This window comes from Engraulis encrasicolus, chromosome 7, assembly GCF_034702125.1.
Source record: "Engraulis encrasicolus isolate BLACKSEA-1 chromosome 7, IST_EnEncr_1.0, whole genome shotgun sequence".
In the NCBI taxonomy this organism is placed as follows: Eukaryota; Metazoa; Chordata; class Actinopteri; order Clupeiformes; family Engraulidae; genus Engraulis; species Engraulis encrasicolus.
In genome coordinates this window covers 55404099-55422410 of record NC_085863.1, presented here as the reverse complement: position 1 = coordinate 55422410, position 18312 = coordinate 55404099, and the positions used below count along the sequence as shown (strand labels likewise).

Here is an 18312-nt window from a genome sequence, read left to right as displayed (position 1 = left end):
GCCAGATACAAACAAACACACGTACACACACTTACACACACATTCATTGCTTTCATGCACCATGAGGCAAAATTGACTGCTTTCATTTCAGCTTTCAGCTTCATGTTTTTGCACTGTGCTTGCTTTTGGTTTTTGCAACCTATTTTTAAGCAAAGATGCCCATTCGTGTCTTGGTTTGGTTGGATTATCAACGAACAGAAGACCTCCACATAGTAGTAGAAAAAAAACCAACAGCAAACCAGCACTGGGAAAAACAAGCTGTACAAAGATGTATGAGGTCAGACCCTAGAGGCAAAAATTGCTGGGTTTAGCTTTCAAAAGGAAAATCCATAACTGGTAATTGGACACCGACATGTCAGATCTCATTCAGGACAAAGAGGCTTTTTGCAGGCCTACCTATCGGCCATGTCAAACCAGTAACCCACCCCAGTGAGTCGCATTGCACTGTAGTGTTATTTCCCAACATTTGTCGAATGAAGCGTGGAGATCTTAGCTTTACAACCTGACAGAAAAAAATAACATGTTTCTTATTCGCATGCTTAATTAAAACTGCTGGACCCCTTGCAGATTTATATACTGTACTGTGTACATATCTCTGTATATATCTAATAAAAAAGAAGTTGTACTTAAAGTACAGTGCAGTGTTGTTTCTTTTTTCATTATAACAACATGCGATTTGTCAAGAACATTGAAGGTCAAATGCAGAATCATGCTTTATTAAGCGATATGACCCTTCAAGAACAGAACACCGCGTGAAATGAAAATGGAATGGGATTCAACATAAGGCTCAGAGAGGCTATGGATTTACTTCTGACTTGTCCTTTCCAGTAGCCTGCAAATAGGCTGTCCACTTACTGACTGACTGACCATCTCTGAGGGAGGCACGAGGAGGGGGAAGTGGAGCTAAATATGTCACTGCTGACCAGACCAGCACTGCGTTTTTATTAAGCCCTGAAAGCAGACAGGATTTCACAACCTGTCTAGCGTGGTGCCCAGTGAGGAGATGGAAGCATCTGAAGTTGACACGGCATACAGCCGTTTTTAAAAACGTATATCTTTTTACAAATTACTTGACAATTAAGGGGTTGTTTGAAATATACTGTATTTAACAAAATAAATGATAAATGCTACATAAACTGATGTTTATAGTATTCACATCCTGGATATTCAAATACAGTAGGGGCCTACAAGAAATATTTACACTTCAAGTTGGAAAGCAGTAGTAAACACTAAACATACAATTCCAAGTAAGTCTTCAAGCAAACAACCGTTAACAATCAAATAAAGAGACATCATCTGCACCATGAAGTACGAAGAGTCCAAAGCTTATTATTGTGCACTTGACTCATTTTTGAATATGCTACAATAGCAACACTAGTCCAACTAAAAATGTGCACAGGAGCAAAAGTAGAACAGTTCAAACAGAGTCCACAGAAATATGGTCCATCACAAATGCTAATACTGAACTGGGTCTGCAGTCACAACTTGACTAGGGACCTGAGATGAACATCCATGCACACACACACACACACACACACACACACACAAACACATTTCACAGAGAGAAGCAGCAAAAGCTCCGTCTCAGTCTCCCGAGGCTTTAACGAGGTAGTCCGTCAGGCCACATAGTGATAGGAGAGGGAGACGAGGCGGGAGACATGGCAGACTATGTAGAGCGTGCGTGCTGCCTCTTCCAGCACGAAGTAATCCCAGCATTGTAATGGACGGGCGCTCAGCTCAGCGTTTTCAGACAGTATGCTGGGCTGGGTGACGGGGGATTTAAATACCTGCTGTGTGCACCAACACATCCAGCGCTAACGGAGAAGGCACGTTACAGCCTCATCCAGGCAAGGGATCTGTGCTTCACTATCAAGTGGTATAGAGAAAGGAGAACAGAGCCAAAACTCCACTGTAGAAGAGTCCACATTCAAGTCGAACTGCAGTACTCAATGGAATGGAACTGAAATATTCATGGATTGAAACAATCTATTGTAAGTAAAATAAATAAATTAACAAAACAATAACACCAAAAAAAACATAGTGTCTCTCAATTTTAAGTAATCTAATTACAACCAATGTTGCAAGAACAGAAATAAGGCATAACCATCTGTTGGTATTGTTAATGTAAAACCAAAAATAAAAAACAACTGTCCACAAACAGCCTAGAAAGAGGCCACTTCTAGTATTTCAGAAACTGAAGTGGTTTTTGAGATCCTTTAAGAGCTTCGTGATGTGAGCAATCTGCCCTCCCCTGTTGGAGACAAAAAAACAACAGAATGGTCAAGAGATGAAGGACATCAGATAAAATTTAGACTGACTTGTGCTGACCTACACATCACTTTGCCCTAAAAGCATTGGAGGAAGAGATGTGATTGTTTAACACCCTGGACACCACACTCAAACATCAAAACACTTTCACCGAAACTGCAAAAACTCTTGCCTTGAGGGATTCGTAGAGACGGTAAAGCATAACATCTTACTTGACACCATTTTCAAAGTGAGGAGATTTGGGCAGGCTTTTCTGTAATAGTGCTGTTGAGGATTTTAGCTGAAGTAGTCTGTACTTACTGCTCCTTGAGAATCCCTTGGGCGTTCCTCCTCTGCTGGCTGTTCAGTACGGCACTTGATTTGGACAGACACGGCCCCTTTGTTAGGGTCTTCTCCTGGTAGTCGGTCTTCATTTTAACCTGAATGGAGAGGAGGGAAAAGGCACATGTAGTTTGTTAACAGGCACCAGAATGAACTAGTTCACAGTTCACTCATCAGGCAGTGAAAAGTGAGCGTTCAGTTCATGGTTCAGAATTATGGTTCATTGAACTAGTTCAGGTACTGTACAACACTGAATACAGTTCACCCTCAGGATACAATACTTCAAATAACGACAAATCATAGTAATAATGATGAAACCAATTCATTATTGCTGTACATCTATCATCTCTGATGGCTCTTGTTTACCTCCTTGATGGTTTTGCTGAGGTGATGAAGGTGCCTGCTGATGACCTGCAGCTCCTTCCTCATATCTCTCTCCCTATTGGACAACACGGTCAGCTGACCACGCTGACTGGCGACTATCCCTTTAACTCTGAGGAGAAAGCAAAGGGTACAATAATGGTCAGTGGTGTTGGATTTTACAAACAGCCTGATATTGTCAGTGCACACAGTAGTAATGATACTGTTCAAAATGCAACACAGCAGTGTTATTTTCAGGCCATTTATGATATCTGTTAAAGAGCCGACCTTACACTAAATGTCTGTTAGTGCTGTACTGGAATCAGGGGTTGGTAAACTACAGCATACTGTATGTACACCAGTAAAACGTTTTGGGCGGCGCACTAGTGCAGCGGACAGAGAATACTTGTACAGTGTATTCTTAAACGCTTTCGTTGTCAAACTCGTTTTGTCAATGACAAATAAAAGCTCTTGATTCTTGAAAACAATGATATATTCACATCACTGAGTGAACATTCACAAAGTCATCAATACATCTAATTCAAATGATTTGTAATAATTTGTTCAGTGCACATTTACGCTTCAATACCCAAGTGATGTCTTTATCAGTGTCACATCATATACTTTTGCTTGTGGTGGGAAAAAAAAACGAATTATTCACAGCCTGCTACCTGATAGCAAATACCTATGATCTATTTCAACACATCCCTGAGGACACACTGTTCTGCAGATCCTGCATGGGAAATGGGGTGCCATGCTCTGGGGAGGACAGACCTGCTAATCAGAGCTTCCTGTCTGTGTGACGCATGTTGATACTTATCCTCCAGCCTCACTGCCATCTCCACAAGCCATTTCCTGCAATAACAAAATAATAATAATAATAATAATACTTTTTATTTGAAGCATCCTTCATGGTACAAAAGGATGTTTTACATCAAGTCAAATAGTAGCTAAAGCAGACTACGTACAACACACCAACAGCACCAACATCAAAAACAAGCCAAGAAATCAAAACGTCAGGGCAGGAAATTAAATATTAGCAATAACAATAAAATCTCCTAGCAGTTCGAGTCTGGATCATTTCCCAGCATTACCCCATTTCTCTCTCCCCAACCATTCGCTGTATTCTCTCCACTAATGTTCTATCTAATAAATGTCCAAAATATTTATAAAAAACAAAAATCTCCTAAATGACAAACAAACAAACAAACAAACAAACAAACAAACAGAATGTAGTCAGTGATAAGTCATCATGGTCGCCTGTCTGCGTTCTGATTCCGACACGGTTCCGGTATGCTTGTGCAGCCAAGGCCTCCCTAATAGAATTACCCTTCAGCACCCTAAACGGACATGAACATGTGTTTACAGCACCGTGCAAACATCCGCATCAGATCATTAATGAGGTGTCTTATTAGAAGCCTATTTTCAGCGGCGGGCAGACTTAATCACATTATATGACCTGATTAGGGGTTTTTCAGGTTGAATGGGCAATGTGGCGCAGAATGGCCCTCTGGTGACATGTGGCTGAAACGGAGTATACAAGTGGAGAGAGAGACAAACACACAGACAAAAAGATAGACACAAAGACCAACAGAGAGGCAGAGACAAATAAAGAGCCAGAAACAGTATAGAATGGTTGTCTGATAATAAGTGGCTGAACAGAGTGCAAGTGGTCGTACGACCATTTTTGGCTCAATCGAAGGTCAATTGTGAGTGTCGCATTGTGTAGTGTACATGGAGTAACAACAAGCGATTTCACGTCACAACCAATCATATAGTCACAAGAAAATCAAAACTGTTTCAAATCCTGGTCAACCCTTGTGAGTGAATCGCACCGTTGAAGCAGTGTTACAACCCAATTTCACACTATGTTTCACACTGCCCATGCAGTGATACTCTTAATGACTTCAGGCCTGTGGCACTTACATCAGTCGCCATGAAGTGCCTTGAAAAACTGGTCTTAGCCCATATAAATTATACAGTCCAGGACACTACTGACCCCTTTCAGTTTGCCTACCGTCCCAACCGATCAGTGGATGATGCAGTAGCAATAGCTTTACACCACACATTGGAGCACCTGGAGAGTAGCGGAGCGTATGTCAGAATGCTTTTCCTGGACTACAGTTCTGCCTTCAACACCATCCACCCAGGCAGGCTGATTGAGAAACTGACAGGCCTTGGCCTCCCAACTCCCACCTGTAATTGGATACTGGACTTCCTTATAGAGAGACCACAGGTGGTGAGAATGGGGGGGCGGGTGTCCTCTGTGCTCACAGTCAGTACGGGATCTCCACAAGGATGCTGCCTCAGTCCTAAACTCTTCACACTGTATACCCATGACCTTCTCTCAAGCCATGACAACACCATCATCATCAAATATGCTGATGACACTACCATCCTGGGGCTCATTAAAGAAGGGGACGAGTCAGGATACAGGTCTGTTGTGAATTACATCATTGACTATGGGGAGACAAACGACCTCATCCTCAACACAGACAAGACGAGGGAAATTATAGTGGACTTTAGAAAACATCCTCCTCCCCTACAGCCTCTGCACATTAAAGGGACAGAGGTGGTGAGGGCTGAAAGTCATAAATTCCTAGGCATGCAAGTAACATCAAACCTGAGCTGGAGTCTGAACACCACATCCATCGTGAAAAAAGCCCAGCAAAGGCTGTACTTTATTAGAATGCTTAGGAAGGCTGGACTGAACTACCGCCCTCTTACCCAGGCCTACAGAGGACTTGTAGAGAGCATCCTCACAACAGGCATCACTGTCTGGTATGGCAACATCACTCAGGCTGAAAGGAAGTCTTTGCAACGAATAATCAAGACTGCAGAGAGGATTATAGGCACAGCACTTCCCTCCATGGACTCCATATATGTGCAGCGCAGCCATAGGAGAGCAGAGAGAATCATTAAAGACCCACTCCATCCAGCTAACTCTCTGCTCAAACACAAGAACTGCACATACAAACTGAGACACAGTAGAGCGGACAGCATTCCTACCAGAAAAGCAAGGTTTTTCAACAGTTTCTTCCCAGCAACAGTGAGACTGATGGCAAAAAAGAACATTTGATCCACCTTTTTTTTATTATTATTTTGACCTCTTTGATTTTTATCACTTTTTAATGTATTTTGTCTTCCTATTTTTCTATTTAATTCTATTTATTGACTCAGAGGGCCTGCACAAGAGTTCCTATGTGCTTGGACTACTAGTTTATGCACAAATGGCAAATAAAGTACTTTGAACTTTGAACTTTGAACTTTGATTCGCTCTTGAGCACATCTTCGCCTGCACCTCAGGTGTGCGTTTCCCTTCCGCGTTTTTGTCATCTGTCACGTCGTTACAGTGTGACCATTCTGGTCGCATCCGACCCTCAGGTTATACAGTGTGGGGACGTGAGTCGTGAGATGTGAACTTTTAAACCCTGCGATTCACTCACACAGTGTGAGCAGTAGCTGAATACCAGCGACTGACAATATGGCACAGTGTATGCCCGGCTTAAGCGGACAGGAAGAGTAAGAGAGACAGCCAGAGACAGATACGTAGAAAGACAGACAGACAGAGAGAGACACCCAGAAAGAGAGAGAAATAATAAATAAACAGAGTCTGTATCCTGCCTACTTCTCTTCATCGCATAGTGCCAGATCCTCTTGCTGTTTGGTCTTGTGAGCAGTCAGCAGCTTCACCCTGCCAGCAGCCACACAGCAGAGAACAGACAAGCAGCTAATCACCACCATCAGAGTTAAGGGCCATGACAAACAATGATGACTAAAAACAGATAGCCACAAACATGTGCAGAAAAAGACGCAACTTGTTTTTATCTTTTGTATCTGAATATCATCACGCCTCAGCATTCTCACGGTATGTTTCACATTCACAACTGATGTAATGGTTTTGGCTTTTAGCCAAGCATCAAATGAAAACAGATAATCGATAACCTTCATATGGAATCAATCTATAACAAAATACTGTACACTACACTAACACCCACATGGAGGAGTGATAAATGTTGGAGTGGTGCAACAGTATTTGTGACTCTGTTGCGGTTAACTTCTGTGCATTAAGGTTGATCAACTGACTCAGAGCTGCTTGGATACTGTACATTTTGTTTCAACTCAATCAACCAAACAACTAAACAACCATCCATCCATCCATTTATTCAATCAAATGTATTTATCTCATTATGATAATCAATCGTCATTCAAGACTGACACCTCCTCTAGTATGTGCCAAATGAGTGTGATCTGCTGCGGTTGTGGTTGTGGTTGTGGTTACCTCCTGTGCATCTCCTCGCTGGCCATGTCCTGTTTGAGGATGTACTCCTCTCTGAACACCTGAGTGGCCCTGCTCAGCGTCTGCAGACAGTCCTGTGGTGGCAGCACCTCCTCCATAGCTCCAGCTCTGTAAATGTGTCGTATTGACGCAGTATGAGCACATTGTTACATGGACACACAAAAAACACAACACCTACCTCGTCCATAGCTCCAGCCATGGTATTTTAAATATTTTTGGGGGGTTTTCAACTTTATGTAGACAGGACAGTGAAGAGTGGAAGAATGAGAGAGAGACAGGGGAGGATCGGGAAAGGACCTCGGGTCGAGAAACGAACCCGCATAGAAGTCAAATAGTAGTGCCCAGCCGAATAAGCCACAGCTGGGCCTAGCTCCAGCTCAGTTAATATACTGTTACACAGCACCACTGTCAGAATGGGCAGCACAGTTGAAAATGTAGTAAAAGAACCACACACTAGGTGCTTAAAAAGTGTATGGCACCATGCCCGGCAGCATCAAGCGTCAAGTCTTCAGAGTGTTTGGAGACACCGTGTATGGATACACACATCACAAACAGCTCCTTCTTAGTTTAGTTTAGTTTGGTAGAAACAGGGACTATCCACAAGAGTCATTGGTTACAATAGTACAGAGATGGCTTGCACCATATTATAGCTAATAAAGCTACTCTATCGCTCCTGCTCTGTAATGCACCACAGATGAATATGAGCACACACTTTATGCACTGAACATTTTTCTTGCCAAGTGAGGAGTGATATGGATGCCATGTTTCTTTTTTTATCCTACGGCTTAAAAAGGACCATCTTTACCGTGTTCACTCACTGCCAACGGGAAAGGAAGTATGATAAATACTATTCTTCTTGTTGTAATGTAATGCTTGTAAACTGTTATGGATTCTGGTTGCACAATACCCACTGTGCTATTCGGATCATGTGGTTATCATTAAAGACATGTGGTAGTGATATTGCTGGGAAGAGTAAGACTGACATTCTAGTTTTAATATTTACGATTACTTAATGCAGGGTAGAGGGGATGAGTCTTTAAAAGTACCTACAACTTCTGCCATGTGGACCTCAGTTTAACGATCTAAAAAACAGGACTCCAGGCCAGGTTTTATCAGTTTTTTTTATCAAGTGATGATCTCCGTACGTAACAAAACGCATGACATCCTACCTTACAGGAAGTGGTTTGGCGACATTCCGAGCGAGGAGGCTTCGGATGTTGTGCTTCAGCGTGTCCTGTGCCAGACCTCGTAGCGTAGAGCTCTTAGGCCTCCTCTCTGGCACAGAGCACAGCAGGCCAGGGGACGCAACGCGGATAGCACACCTTACAAAGAGACACACATTTAAGCGCATCATAAATAAATAATAAATATTCCAAAAAAACGTTGGATCAATCTTGAGCGAATGCTATGGCAATGTAGGAATTTTAGATAGAATGTGACAGAATACTACACAGTTTATACAATACTATATATCAGGGCAACTGGCAACTTTTGCTGGGCCCAGGAAAAAATAATCTGAAAGGGCCCCCCATCCAAGACATACAATGTAATGAAAACCTAATTTTGGGCCCCCTGTCTCCCTGGGCCCGGGACAACTGATCCCTTTGCCCCCCCTGTCGGCTTCCCTGTATACTATTCAAATTCCTATGTATGGAGGTGTCCTTCCCAAGCAGGTCGATAAGTGACTAGATCAGCTACGTCCACACAGGCTAAGTGAGCTACACCCCCCAGCCCCAAAAACACACACATACACACACACAGACACACACACACACACACACACACACACACACACACACACACACACACACCAAAATGTAGGTAAACAGGTAACCAAGGCGCCCAAATGAAATGGACAAATGGAGGTGTGTGTGTAGTTTGCATGACGTACAGCAGGGGGAGCAGTAGACACTGGTAGGTGCTGGTGATGCAGATCATACAGGCGCCCAGGGAGAAGTCAGACACGATCCAGAACCCCCTCAGAGGCATCGGCACACTGAGAGACAAGGGGTCACACACACACACACGCGCGCACAAGAGCACTCGCACACATAAATACACACACACACGCACACACACACGAGCATGCATGCACGCATGCACGCACACACGCACGCACGCACGCACACACACACACACACAAGCACGCGCACATACACACACACGCACAAGAGCATTCACGCACGCACGCACACACACACAGAGAAAACAAACCAGATGAGAGGGAAAAGCAAGGACAATGCCCAGACATTCATGGATGCTTCACAGGCATGGTTTAGGGCCTCCATTCTTCTGAAAGCTTCAGATGATTTAAATATGTTCCGCTCATCTTTAGATGATTAGTTACTGTCATATTGGAGGCACTGGATCTATTTGGCTTGGACAATGTCTGTGTATCTTGTGTTTTCACTTCCTTATAAAATGTTCCTGTTATATTTCTTGCTAACATCAGTATTTCTGTTTAGGATGGGTTGTGTTTGGCATTTGTGCATCCCTTTCCTGTTAATCCCAGTTATAAATAAACAATGAAGCGGATGAGAACTAATGCCTGCTGGGCGGGTGTCGGCTGGCTCTGTCGGAGCTGCCCCTGGGGGCATCGTGGCTTTGACATCAGATTGGATCTACGTACTGGTCTCTGACCTTCGTTTATGTAAGGTGTGTTTTCACTTCCTGCTAAACTGCGTTGTATTTCAAAAGTTGGGCAAGTATCTTTGTTCATTTATGGGTGTTTTTTTGTATTACTCACTTGCAACTGTGTATTAAATGCTAAGTCCATTATCATAGTTATAAATGCTGAACAGAATTAGAAATGCATGGATATGATGTAGGTTAACTACTGGCTACTGAGTTTTACACCCAAACACTTTTTCTGTTGAATGTTTTGAAAGGGAGGTTGATGGTTTTATCAGGTGGTGCACGGACAATTTTTTACAAGTGAATGTTAAAAAGACAAAAGAAATGGTGATAGATTTTAGCAAAAAGCCAATGTCCATCTCCCCATCTAAGATCAATGGCGAACAGATAGAGAGGGTCGCATCATATAAGTACCTAGGGATTGAGATGGACGACAGAATGTCTTTTAATCAATGTGCACAAAACAAATGTAAGAAGTTGCAACAGAGAATGTTCTTTTTAAGGAAGCTCAAAGATTTTAAACTAGAGTGCAGTATTCTTCAATTATTTTACCAATCACTTTTACAAAGTATTTTATCATTTGGACTTATTTGTGTCTATGGCAATATGCATGTGCAGGACCACAAAAAATTGCAGCGCATCATCAAATCGGCCAGCAGAGTGATTGGTGTTGACCAGACATCTGCAGTTGAGTTGTACAACGAGCTTATTTTAAGAAAGATGGACCAAATTTTAACTGACCCTACACATCCCCTTTACCCAAAGTTTGTAAAGAGTACTAGGTTAAATGACAGACTCCTGCAAAGAACAATCAGGACAGTAAGATACCAAAAGTCATTTGTACCCACAGCGATCAGGCTATATAACAGCAAGCCCAAAGCAACTTCAGCACTTTAGTTCTCTCACTTGCCCCTATTTATTTATTTAATGCATTTTTACACAGCACTGTTTTTACTTCTATTGTTTTTACCTATTGTTATTGTTATTTCATTTTACATCAAATGTTCTTATCCCTTATTTATTTTAATGTGGTATGTCCAGCGTCCACTGTCTATGTGTTGTAGTATGTCCTGAGGAGATGTGAAATGTTGACCACTTGAGTTTCCCCCTGAGGGATAATAAAGTTTACCTTGACCTTGACCTTGACCTTGGAGTTAGAGTCAGCTGGATCAGACCGAGGCTCCACGACAGTCCATACCCTCCCCAGGTCCACTAAGATGTTGAGTTCATATTTAGTTAGCAGATTCTTGACAGTTTGGCAAAAACACTTGCCATTTTAAAAGTTGAACAAATACTGTTATTTATAATGTGGTGCGTGTGTGGTTTTGCCATTTGAACGAAATTGTTATTAAATGCTCAAATACTACGTAATCACAATCAGACACAATGGACAGCATGTGCACCACAAGAGTGTGTGGTGTGTGGTGGTGATGCTGGTGGTATAACTACTGTCTGCTATGCTAGTATCATCTGACTGAGCCACAAGCTCTGCCCATACAACCTGAGACACAATAGAGCGGACACTGGACAGTATAGTATCTACGACTGTTTTTAATGGTAGCTTTGCCGCTACAGTCAGACTGATGGCAAAACAGAACATTTGACTAATTCAATGGAATTGTCTACTTGGAGACATTTTTTAACGTCTTTTTCTTTTTTCATATATTGACTCAGAGGTTCATAATGTGTTCATAATGTGGTGTGTGTGTGTGTGTGTTCCTTTTTCCCATTACAACATTTGTGAAACATCTGTTTATGAAATACTCAAATACTATGTGATACACAGACACAAACAATGAACAGGATGCAGAGTGCAGGGGGCTGTTCACTACTGGCCGCTGGGCTGGTATCAGCTGGCCAAGCCGGGCTGCCAGAGCATCCCCCAGCCTGCTCCCCAGGGACGGAGCATGACTCCAGGGGCCTCTGGGCCAGACAACAAGAAAGCCCCACCATCCATGGGTGTTGCTCGTTTACAAAAAGATTTATTGCTGGGGGTTTGTCCCCTGAGTAAATGTGAAAATGCCGTTGTTAAAGGTGTGATATCAACACAATATGAGAATGGAAATATCGAGGATGGGGCTTCAGGGCCCCCTTGGCTCTTGGGCCCCTGGGCCTGGGCCCGGTAGGCCGGTGTAGTAATCCCTCCTTGCTTGCTCCTCAGGGCCACTGTACTGACCTGCTGCGGCTGCTGTGGGGCCTGGTGCTGAGGGTGCGCTCCACGATGCCACGCTGCTCCGACGCTAGCTGCCGCAGGCCGTCTTTGTCCTCTTCCCCTTCACACGCAACGATAACCGCCATCATGGATTTCATGCGGAACAGAGAACCCAAGTCAACAGTCAAACTAGACGAAAATGAATACATGCGCTGACTAACTGGGAAAATCTGGAAAGATATTTTGTTGAAGATATCAAAAAGATCAAAATACTATCAAGATATTTGAAGGGGTCAGGTGTAACCCCCTATGATGAGTTTAAAAATCAGTCCATCTTTTGTTGTTTGGTCTTGACTTAAGGAACTTGATAACAATAACATCAAAGTAACCTTTTGATTGACATTACTTAGACAAAATGCTATTATATGAACTATATAAACTTTAAAGTTGTAAGAAGCATGCGCATGAACTACCAAAAAATGTAACAATCATGCCATCAGCATTTCTATGCGCGTCTATGGTCTGTTTAGACTCCTCTAAACAGGGGGGGGGGGCAGCAGATCGCAGACAATTCAGCTTTTCAGCGCTAAAAGAGGGGGCGTGGTGGCTGGTACTTGATCTGCCGCTACCAATCCCCCCCCCCTGACAGTGTGTGTCCTGCAACTAAAGGACGAGACTAAACCAGCCTTATGTTAGACACTTGCAACAGAAAAGCGTCAAACTTGCTCACTAGAATCGGGTCTAGTTGGAGTAGGGAGAATACAGGAATAGGAAATCTACGTATGTACTCAATATCAGGTTAGTCATGCAATAAGCGGGATAACATTCAGTAAGGCGGTCCCTTTCAAGGAATAGAGCGCGCTCTGTAAGTTCCAGACCCCTAAGATCCTGCATCTCTCTGTCGTGTGCTTTTCCATGGCAGGCACCGTCTCACCAAACGTTATCTCTTACTGTACATACTCACCAGACTCAAGGAACTTGCGCAGTTTGTGGAACCATGGGAGGCCAACACTATGCAAACCAGCCTCATGGACACAGTGGTATCTGTACTGGCACAGAGGGTCTGCATGGAAGGACAACAAATGGCACAGCTGTTTGATGGGAGGTCTTCAAACCATAGGTCTGTCTTAATCCTTAATATTTCAAATGCAAGAGAACAGGTAATGCAAAAAAAGTCAAAAGTAAAAGTAAAAAAAGAAACACAGTTGCCTTCCAACACAGGTAACTTATCTGTAAAAAGTAGACCTCTTACAACCAACTTACAATCAACTGACTCTGCGCTGGTTGGATTAAGTTTGTGGTGGGTCCTTTTTAGGTTTTTCAGTAATAACACAGTCTATCTACCTCATGAGGTACAATGGAGTAAATGGGTGTAACAGCTATGTAATGTCATGTGCTAGTGTTATACTTGCACCATGAATCTAGCCTCGCGAGCCATCCTACGTACTTCCGCCAAAGGATTGGCTCCACTACTAAGTCTGGCCGTGCTTCTCTGTGGAGTGCCTGGAGCAGTAGAATTTTGACCGCAACGCCCCCCCAGAAAACAGCCAATAATCGAATACGCCCGCCACGAGGGGGCGAAAGGGGGAGGACGCTCGTGACAATGACGTACACATCTGCGTCAGAGCCATTGGTCTGCGCTATGTTGTTGTTGAGTAACTGCCAGCGATTGGGTGAGAGGTGTCCAATAATTTCAAACCATAACTGAGTGCAAACTTCCTGCTTCCTACAATCGCTTCAGAGCAAACAAATGCCAGACCATAAATACGAAATGAAATGGTAGTATTATGGGATGGTCAGGACCAGCCTACCGTGAATCTACCTTTACTTTTACTTTTGACACCTCTGCTTTCTACACTAAAGAGGCAAAGGAATACAGTAGCCCATGTCACCTGCGTATAGTGTGATGGAGCAGGCCGTGTCTGACTCCTCAAAGCCCTCGTCATCTGATGGGCTACAGTTGAAACTATCCAGCTCCATGCGCTCAAACACATAAAGCGTGGGCACAATCTCCGCTCTCCTCATCCACTTGGCCACCACCTGGAGTCGGAGGCACAAAGTTAAATGCAGAACAACCCTCCGCTTCAAAGCAAACCTGACCTGAATTGCCGTCTCATGAATATTCATGGGAAAATGTGTTCCGCTTTCCCAAAAACTTCTCACAACTGCTGTTGTACCGTGTGTGTGTGTGTGTGTGTGTGTGTGTGTGCACACGTGTGCCTGTGTGTTGTGTTTGCGCCTGTGTCTATATTTGTGCGTGTCCGTGGGTATGTATGTTTGTGTAATTGTACACTACTGTATGTGTGTGTGCATATGTATTTGTACACGTCCTTGTGTGTGTGTCTTTGTATGTGTGTGTGTGTATGTTTGTGTATGCATGCCTGTGTATGTGTGTGTGTTTACGTGCATGCAATGCTTGTGTATGTGTGTGTATGTGTGTGAGGGTGTCTCATGTATGCATGCTTGTGTTTGTGTGTGTGTGTGTGTGTGTGTGTGTGTGTGTGTGTGTGTGTGTGTGTGTGTGTGTGTGTGTGTGTGTGTGTGTGCATACTTGTGTATATGTATGTGCATATGTTTGTGTATGCATGCTTGTATGTGTGTATGTTTGTGTATGCATACTTGTGTATATGTATGTGCATATGTTTGTGTATGCATGCTTGTGTGTGTGTGTGTGTGTGTGTGTGTGTGTGTGTGTGTGTGTGTGTGTGTGTGTGTGTGTGTGTGTGTGTGTGTGTGTGTGTGTGTGCATGCATGCTTGTGTGTGTGTGTGTGTATGTCTATTATGCCCGAGGCTGGGACTCAGTGTGACTCACTCCGCCTCCTCCATCCTCCTCCTCCTCGTCCTCTGGTTCTAGAACAACACAGTGGTACAGCAGGCCTGTCTCCGTGGCGATGGCCAGGATGTTGGGGACGCAGGGCAGGCAGAGCACGGCGCAGGCGTCATGGCCGTAGTTGTCCCTGGCCGGCGGGTACATGGGCAGAGGGCCCAGGACCTTTCCCAGGTTCCCACCGCTACGCAGCAGATGGGGCAGAAAACAATACCAGCAGCTCAGACGCACTTCCTCTCACTCTCCTCGTTCTAATTATTTCAGAGCTTGGTGCAAACACGTACAAGTGTAACCAGGCTATAAATAAATTGCCAGGAAAAGAGGTGATGCTGGCAGAGTATGATGATTTTAAAGGGGCTATTCTGTAATGTTATTGTTAGTATATACTGCAGGTACATATTATGAGTTCTTTTACAAAGTTATTGCCGCTTGAACAATTCTGTATCTGAATAGTCCTTCATGGACAGCATCTTATCTTGCATGAAGGTAGTATAGAGAAGGTGTGTGGTAATACACTATAAAGTATACAAATCAACATGCACAACACACATGATCTTCATACAATACATGGCGATACACATACGTACCTACAGGACAAAGACATATAGCTCAGATAAGTCTCTCCATTCTCATAGAGAATGTACAGCGGATAGACGAGCACCTCCCTTCTGAAGCACGGGCTGGTCGGAAGGTGAGGGGTGTCCACCAGGCACCCAAAGTCAAATGCCACAGCGATCTCACCCAGTGAAGCTGCATAAGAACGCCTTGAAAGAGAGGAGAGAAGTGATCTAATGCCACAGGTTGTAAGCACGAGTGCTTTTTACATGATAGCCTAAAATGTGTGATTATTCATGGCTGATGGTTATGCATATGACGGTCGCATTTGATATCGATGAAAAAGCAGCTATGACACGTCACTCAGGGTGCTGTGGCACAGCACGGCAATGCACCTGACCATAATGGGCTAGTACAGTGGTTCTCAAACTTTTTATGTGAAGTACCACCTGAGAAAATATTGAGCTCTCCGAGTACCACCTTGACAACCAACATTAGAATATCTCAGTAAAGGCCTTCCATATTCAGTTTTGCCAGTCACTACACGGTCACATTCAGTGCAAGTTTGTTGTTAATTTTTTTGCTTGCCTAGTATTATTCTGCATTATGTTTTCAGATTCATACAATTCAATATTACAAAATGTGAGACCGAAGAGACATTTTCAACTGCAACAACTTGATCAGCCTTCAAATCAATGCACAAAAAAATAATTCTTCCAAGTACCACCAGAGATGTCTCAAGTACCACCAGTGGTACACGTACCACAGTTTGAGCACCACTGGGCTAGTATATGCTGTTGCTCGTGGGGACCCAGGTTTGAGTCCAGCCCGGGTCATTTCCCAACCCTTCCTTTCCTCTTCCCTATCCTATCAAATAAAGGCTGAAAAGCCCCCCCAAAAGCAATGACACATGGCTAAAATGCGTTCCACTGACCCTCGTGGGTGTGTCCAGCAGTCCTCTTCTGTCTGCGACACACAGAGTACCTTTGCCGGGCTCTCTGGCTCCTTCAGGCTGTAACACCTGTGGTAAAGACACATTATTGACCAGTCAAACAACAGCATCGATAGTATCTCCATTCATCCATTATCAGTACCTCCATTACATTACATTACGCTTAGCTGACGCTTTCATTTTATTCAAAGCGACTTACAGTTATTATTTGTCAGGGTAATGGTTACAGTCCCTGGAGCAATGTGGGGTTAGGTGCCTTGCTCAAGGGCACTTCAGCCATAGATGGAGCTCCACCCATGGGTGGACCTCCACCCATATGTTTAACATGTATGTGTGCATGTATGTGTATGTGCATAGCTTTATCTTGACTAATGGTTATGTAACACCACACAAGCCAAACTGTGAGTGCACAGTACCATAGCTACCCACAATAAAACAAACATAAAGCCCAATACAATATATCCCTCCTACTTAGACTTCACAACCTGTATTGTCACTGTACAGTAACTTGACTGTACAATGAAACAATTCAACAATTGAATCTCACAGAGAACACTCTGCTCTCCAATGTTCTGCATTGTGAGTGAAATGTCTGACCACATGAAATGTCCCTTAGGGACAGCGAAAGTTCACTTTGACCTTCTGCAACATGTCGAGTCGACCTACCCTTACTGTACCTGATTGTGTTGTCTGAGGTGAGCAAGACTAGATGGGGCTCCACTGGTTCGCCGGGGTACCAGGCAGCCTGTCTGAGGGCCAGGGAGCCACACATGGCGAACAGGCACTCGGCCACTGGAACAGAGCTATCACACAAGAAATGAAAGTACGGTAGTCTCAGACTCAGTATTGACTCAGCAAGAACATTAGAAAGCGAAACTCATTCTGTAATGCATAGGCGAATGCACAACTAAATTACATTCTGCCAACCAGACAAAAAATGTAATTACACACCTGTTCTTTCTATTCATAAATACTGTAAAATGAAACGCTAGTCTGAAAACTGAAAACTGTGGCATGCATAAAGAATGGACAGATAAACATGTTTTGATCTCACATTAACATGAATATTGATTAGAATTGCAGAGACTGAGAGAACCTTGAAAAAATTGTCTTGCAATTATTTGCATATGTGTTGAAATGGGGAAAAGCACTGGAATTCAAAGTAACAAGCACAGCAGAGGTGTCCACGAAAGAGGGCGCGTGCTTACTTGCAGTGAATTACGTCTCGTCCTCCTTCAAACTGAGATTTCTTCCCCCAGCGCTGAGGGAGTTCAAGAACAGTGGCAGCCCGCCGGCCGATGAGGGCGACATGGGACTGAGTGGGGCTGAGGAGCACCTGGTGCACTTCAAATAGCGGAGGACAGGTGCACAACAAGGTCTGTATATGACACAGAAACAATGCAATGACACATTTACTCGAATTATACAACGCTAATATGAGGTATAGTAATTAGATGTATTCAAGTGTTTTTGGCTTAAGAAAAATAGTTTCCCTCCTAACAAAATTGTAAAGGCTTGGGTCAGTTTCGCCAGTTTGTCACTAAATTAGACTGGTATTTTAAAACAAATATTTATATTTCCGTCTGAACAGCCATGCTTCAAACTAATGCCTTACCTGGTATTTTACAGTATTCACCCCATCTTCAGAATTCAGTTCTCCAAAGTGTGTAGTGTAAAATACACTATCTGCTTCATCCCAAATAAAGAAATCTCTATTTAAGCAGAATATGAGGTTTTTAGAGAATCTATCTGAAGTTGCTCGATCCTCCGAATGAACATTTTGTCTAACTTTATTGAATATATCGTGGTCTGGAAGCGCACGTTTCCACAAATCACCACAAAGCGTCGCCATGTTTTACATTAAATTGGCGTGGGATGATGACGCAGCATCAGCGTCTGATTGTACAGATTCAGAGCCATCTAATAACAGAGTTGCGCAAAC

The 18312-nt window shown here is 43.4% G+C and overlaps 1 protein-coding gene across 1 annotated transcript; it reads right to left on the bottom strand.

Moving 5' to 3' along the window:
• Nucleotides 1-996: 996 nt before the first annotated feature.
• nup88 (nucleoporin 88) lies at nucleotides 997-18222 on the bottom strand. Its single transcript, XM_063204025.1, has 17 exons — nucleotides 17986-18222; nucleotides 17579-17748; nucleotides 17048-17173; nucleotides 16353-16439; nucleotides 15451-15627; nucleotides 14849-15047; nucleotides 13928-14075; nucleotides 13000-13098; nucleotides 12060-12156; nucleotides 9141-9245; nucleotides 8419-8571; nucleotides 7232-7357; nucleotides 6578-6643; nucleotides 3724-3804; nucleotides 2956-3082; nucleotides 2569-2687; nucleotides 997-2251 (listed from the first exon to the last, which is right to left on the bottom strand). The coding sequence occupies exons 1-17, from the start codon at nucleotides 18220-18222 to the stop codon at nucleotides 2188-2190; spliced, it is 2181 nt and encodes a 726-aa protein (XP_063060095.1). The 3' UTR covers nucleotides 997-2187.
• Between the last annotated feature and the right edge of the window lie 90 nt (nucleotides 18223-18312).

Excerpts from the sequence above, each read along its gene's own strand:
- nup88 (XM_063204025.1), bottom strand. The coding sequence starts at position 18,222 with ATGGCGACGCTTTGTGGTGATTTGTGGAAACGTGCGCTTCCAGACCAC. Across the intron at positions 15,048-15,450 it reads TATATGTCTTTGTCCTGTAG|CGGTGGGAACCTGGGAAAGG; the intron begins GTACGTATGTGT and ends TCTGCTGCGTAG. Across the intron at positions 13,099-13,927 it reads CTCCATCACACTATACGCAG|ACCCTCTGTGCCAGTACAGA; the intron begins GTGACATGGGCT and ends CCTTCCATGCAG.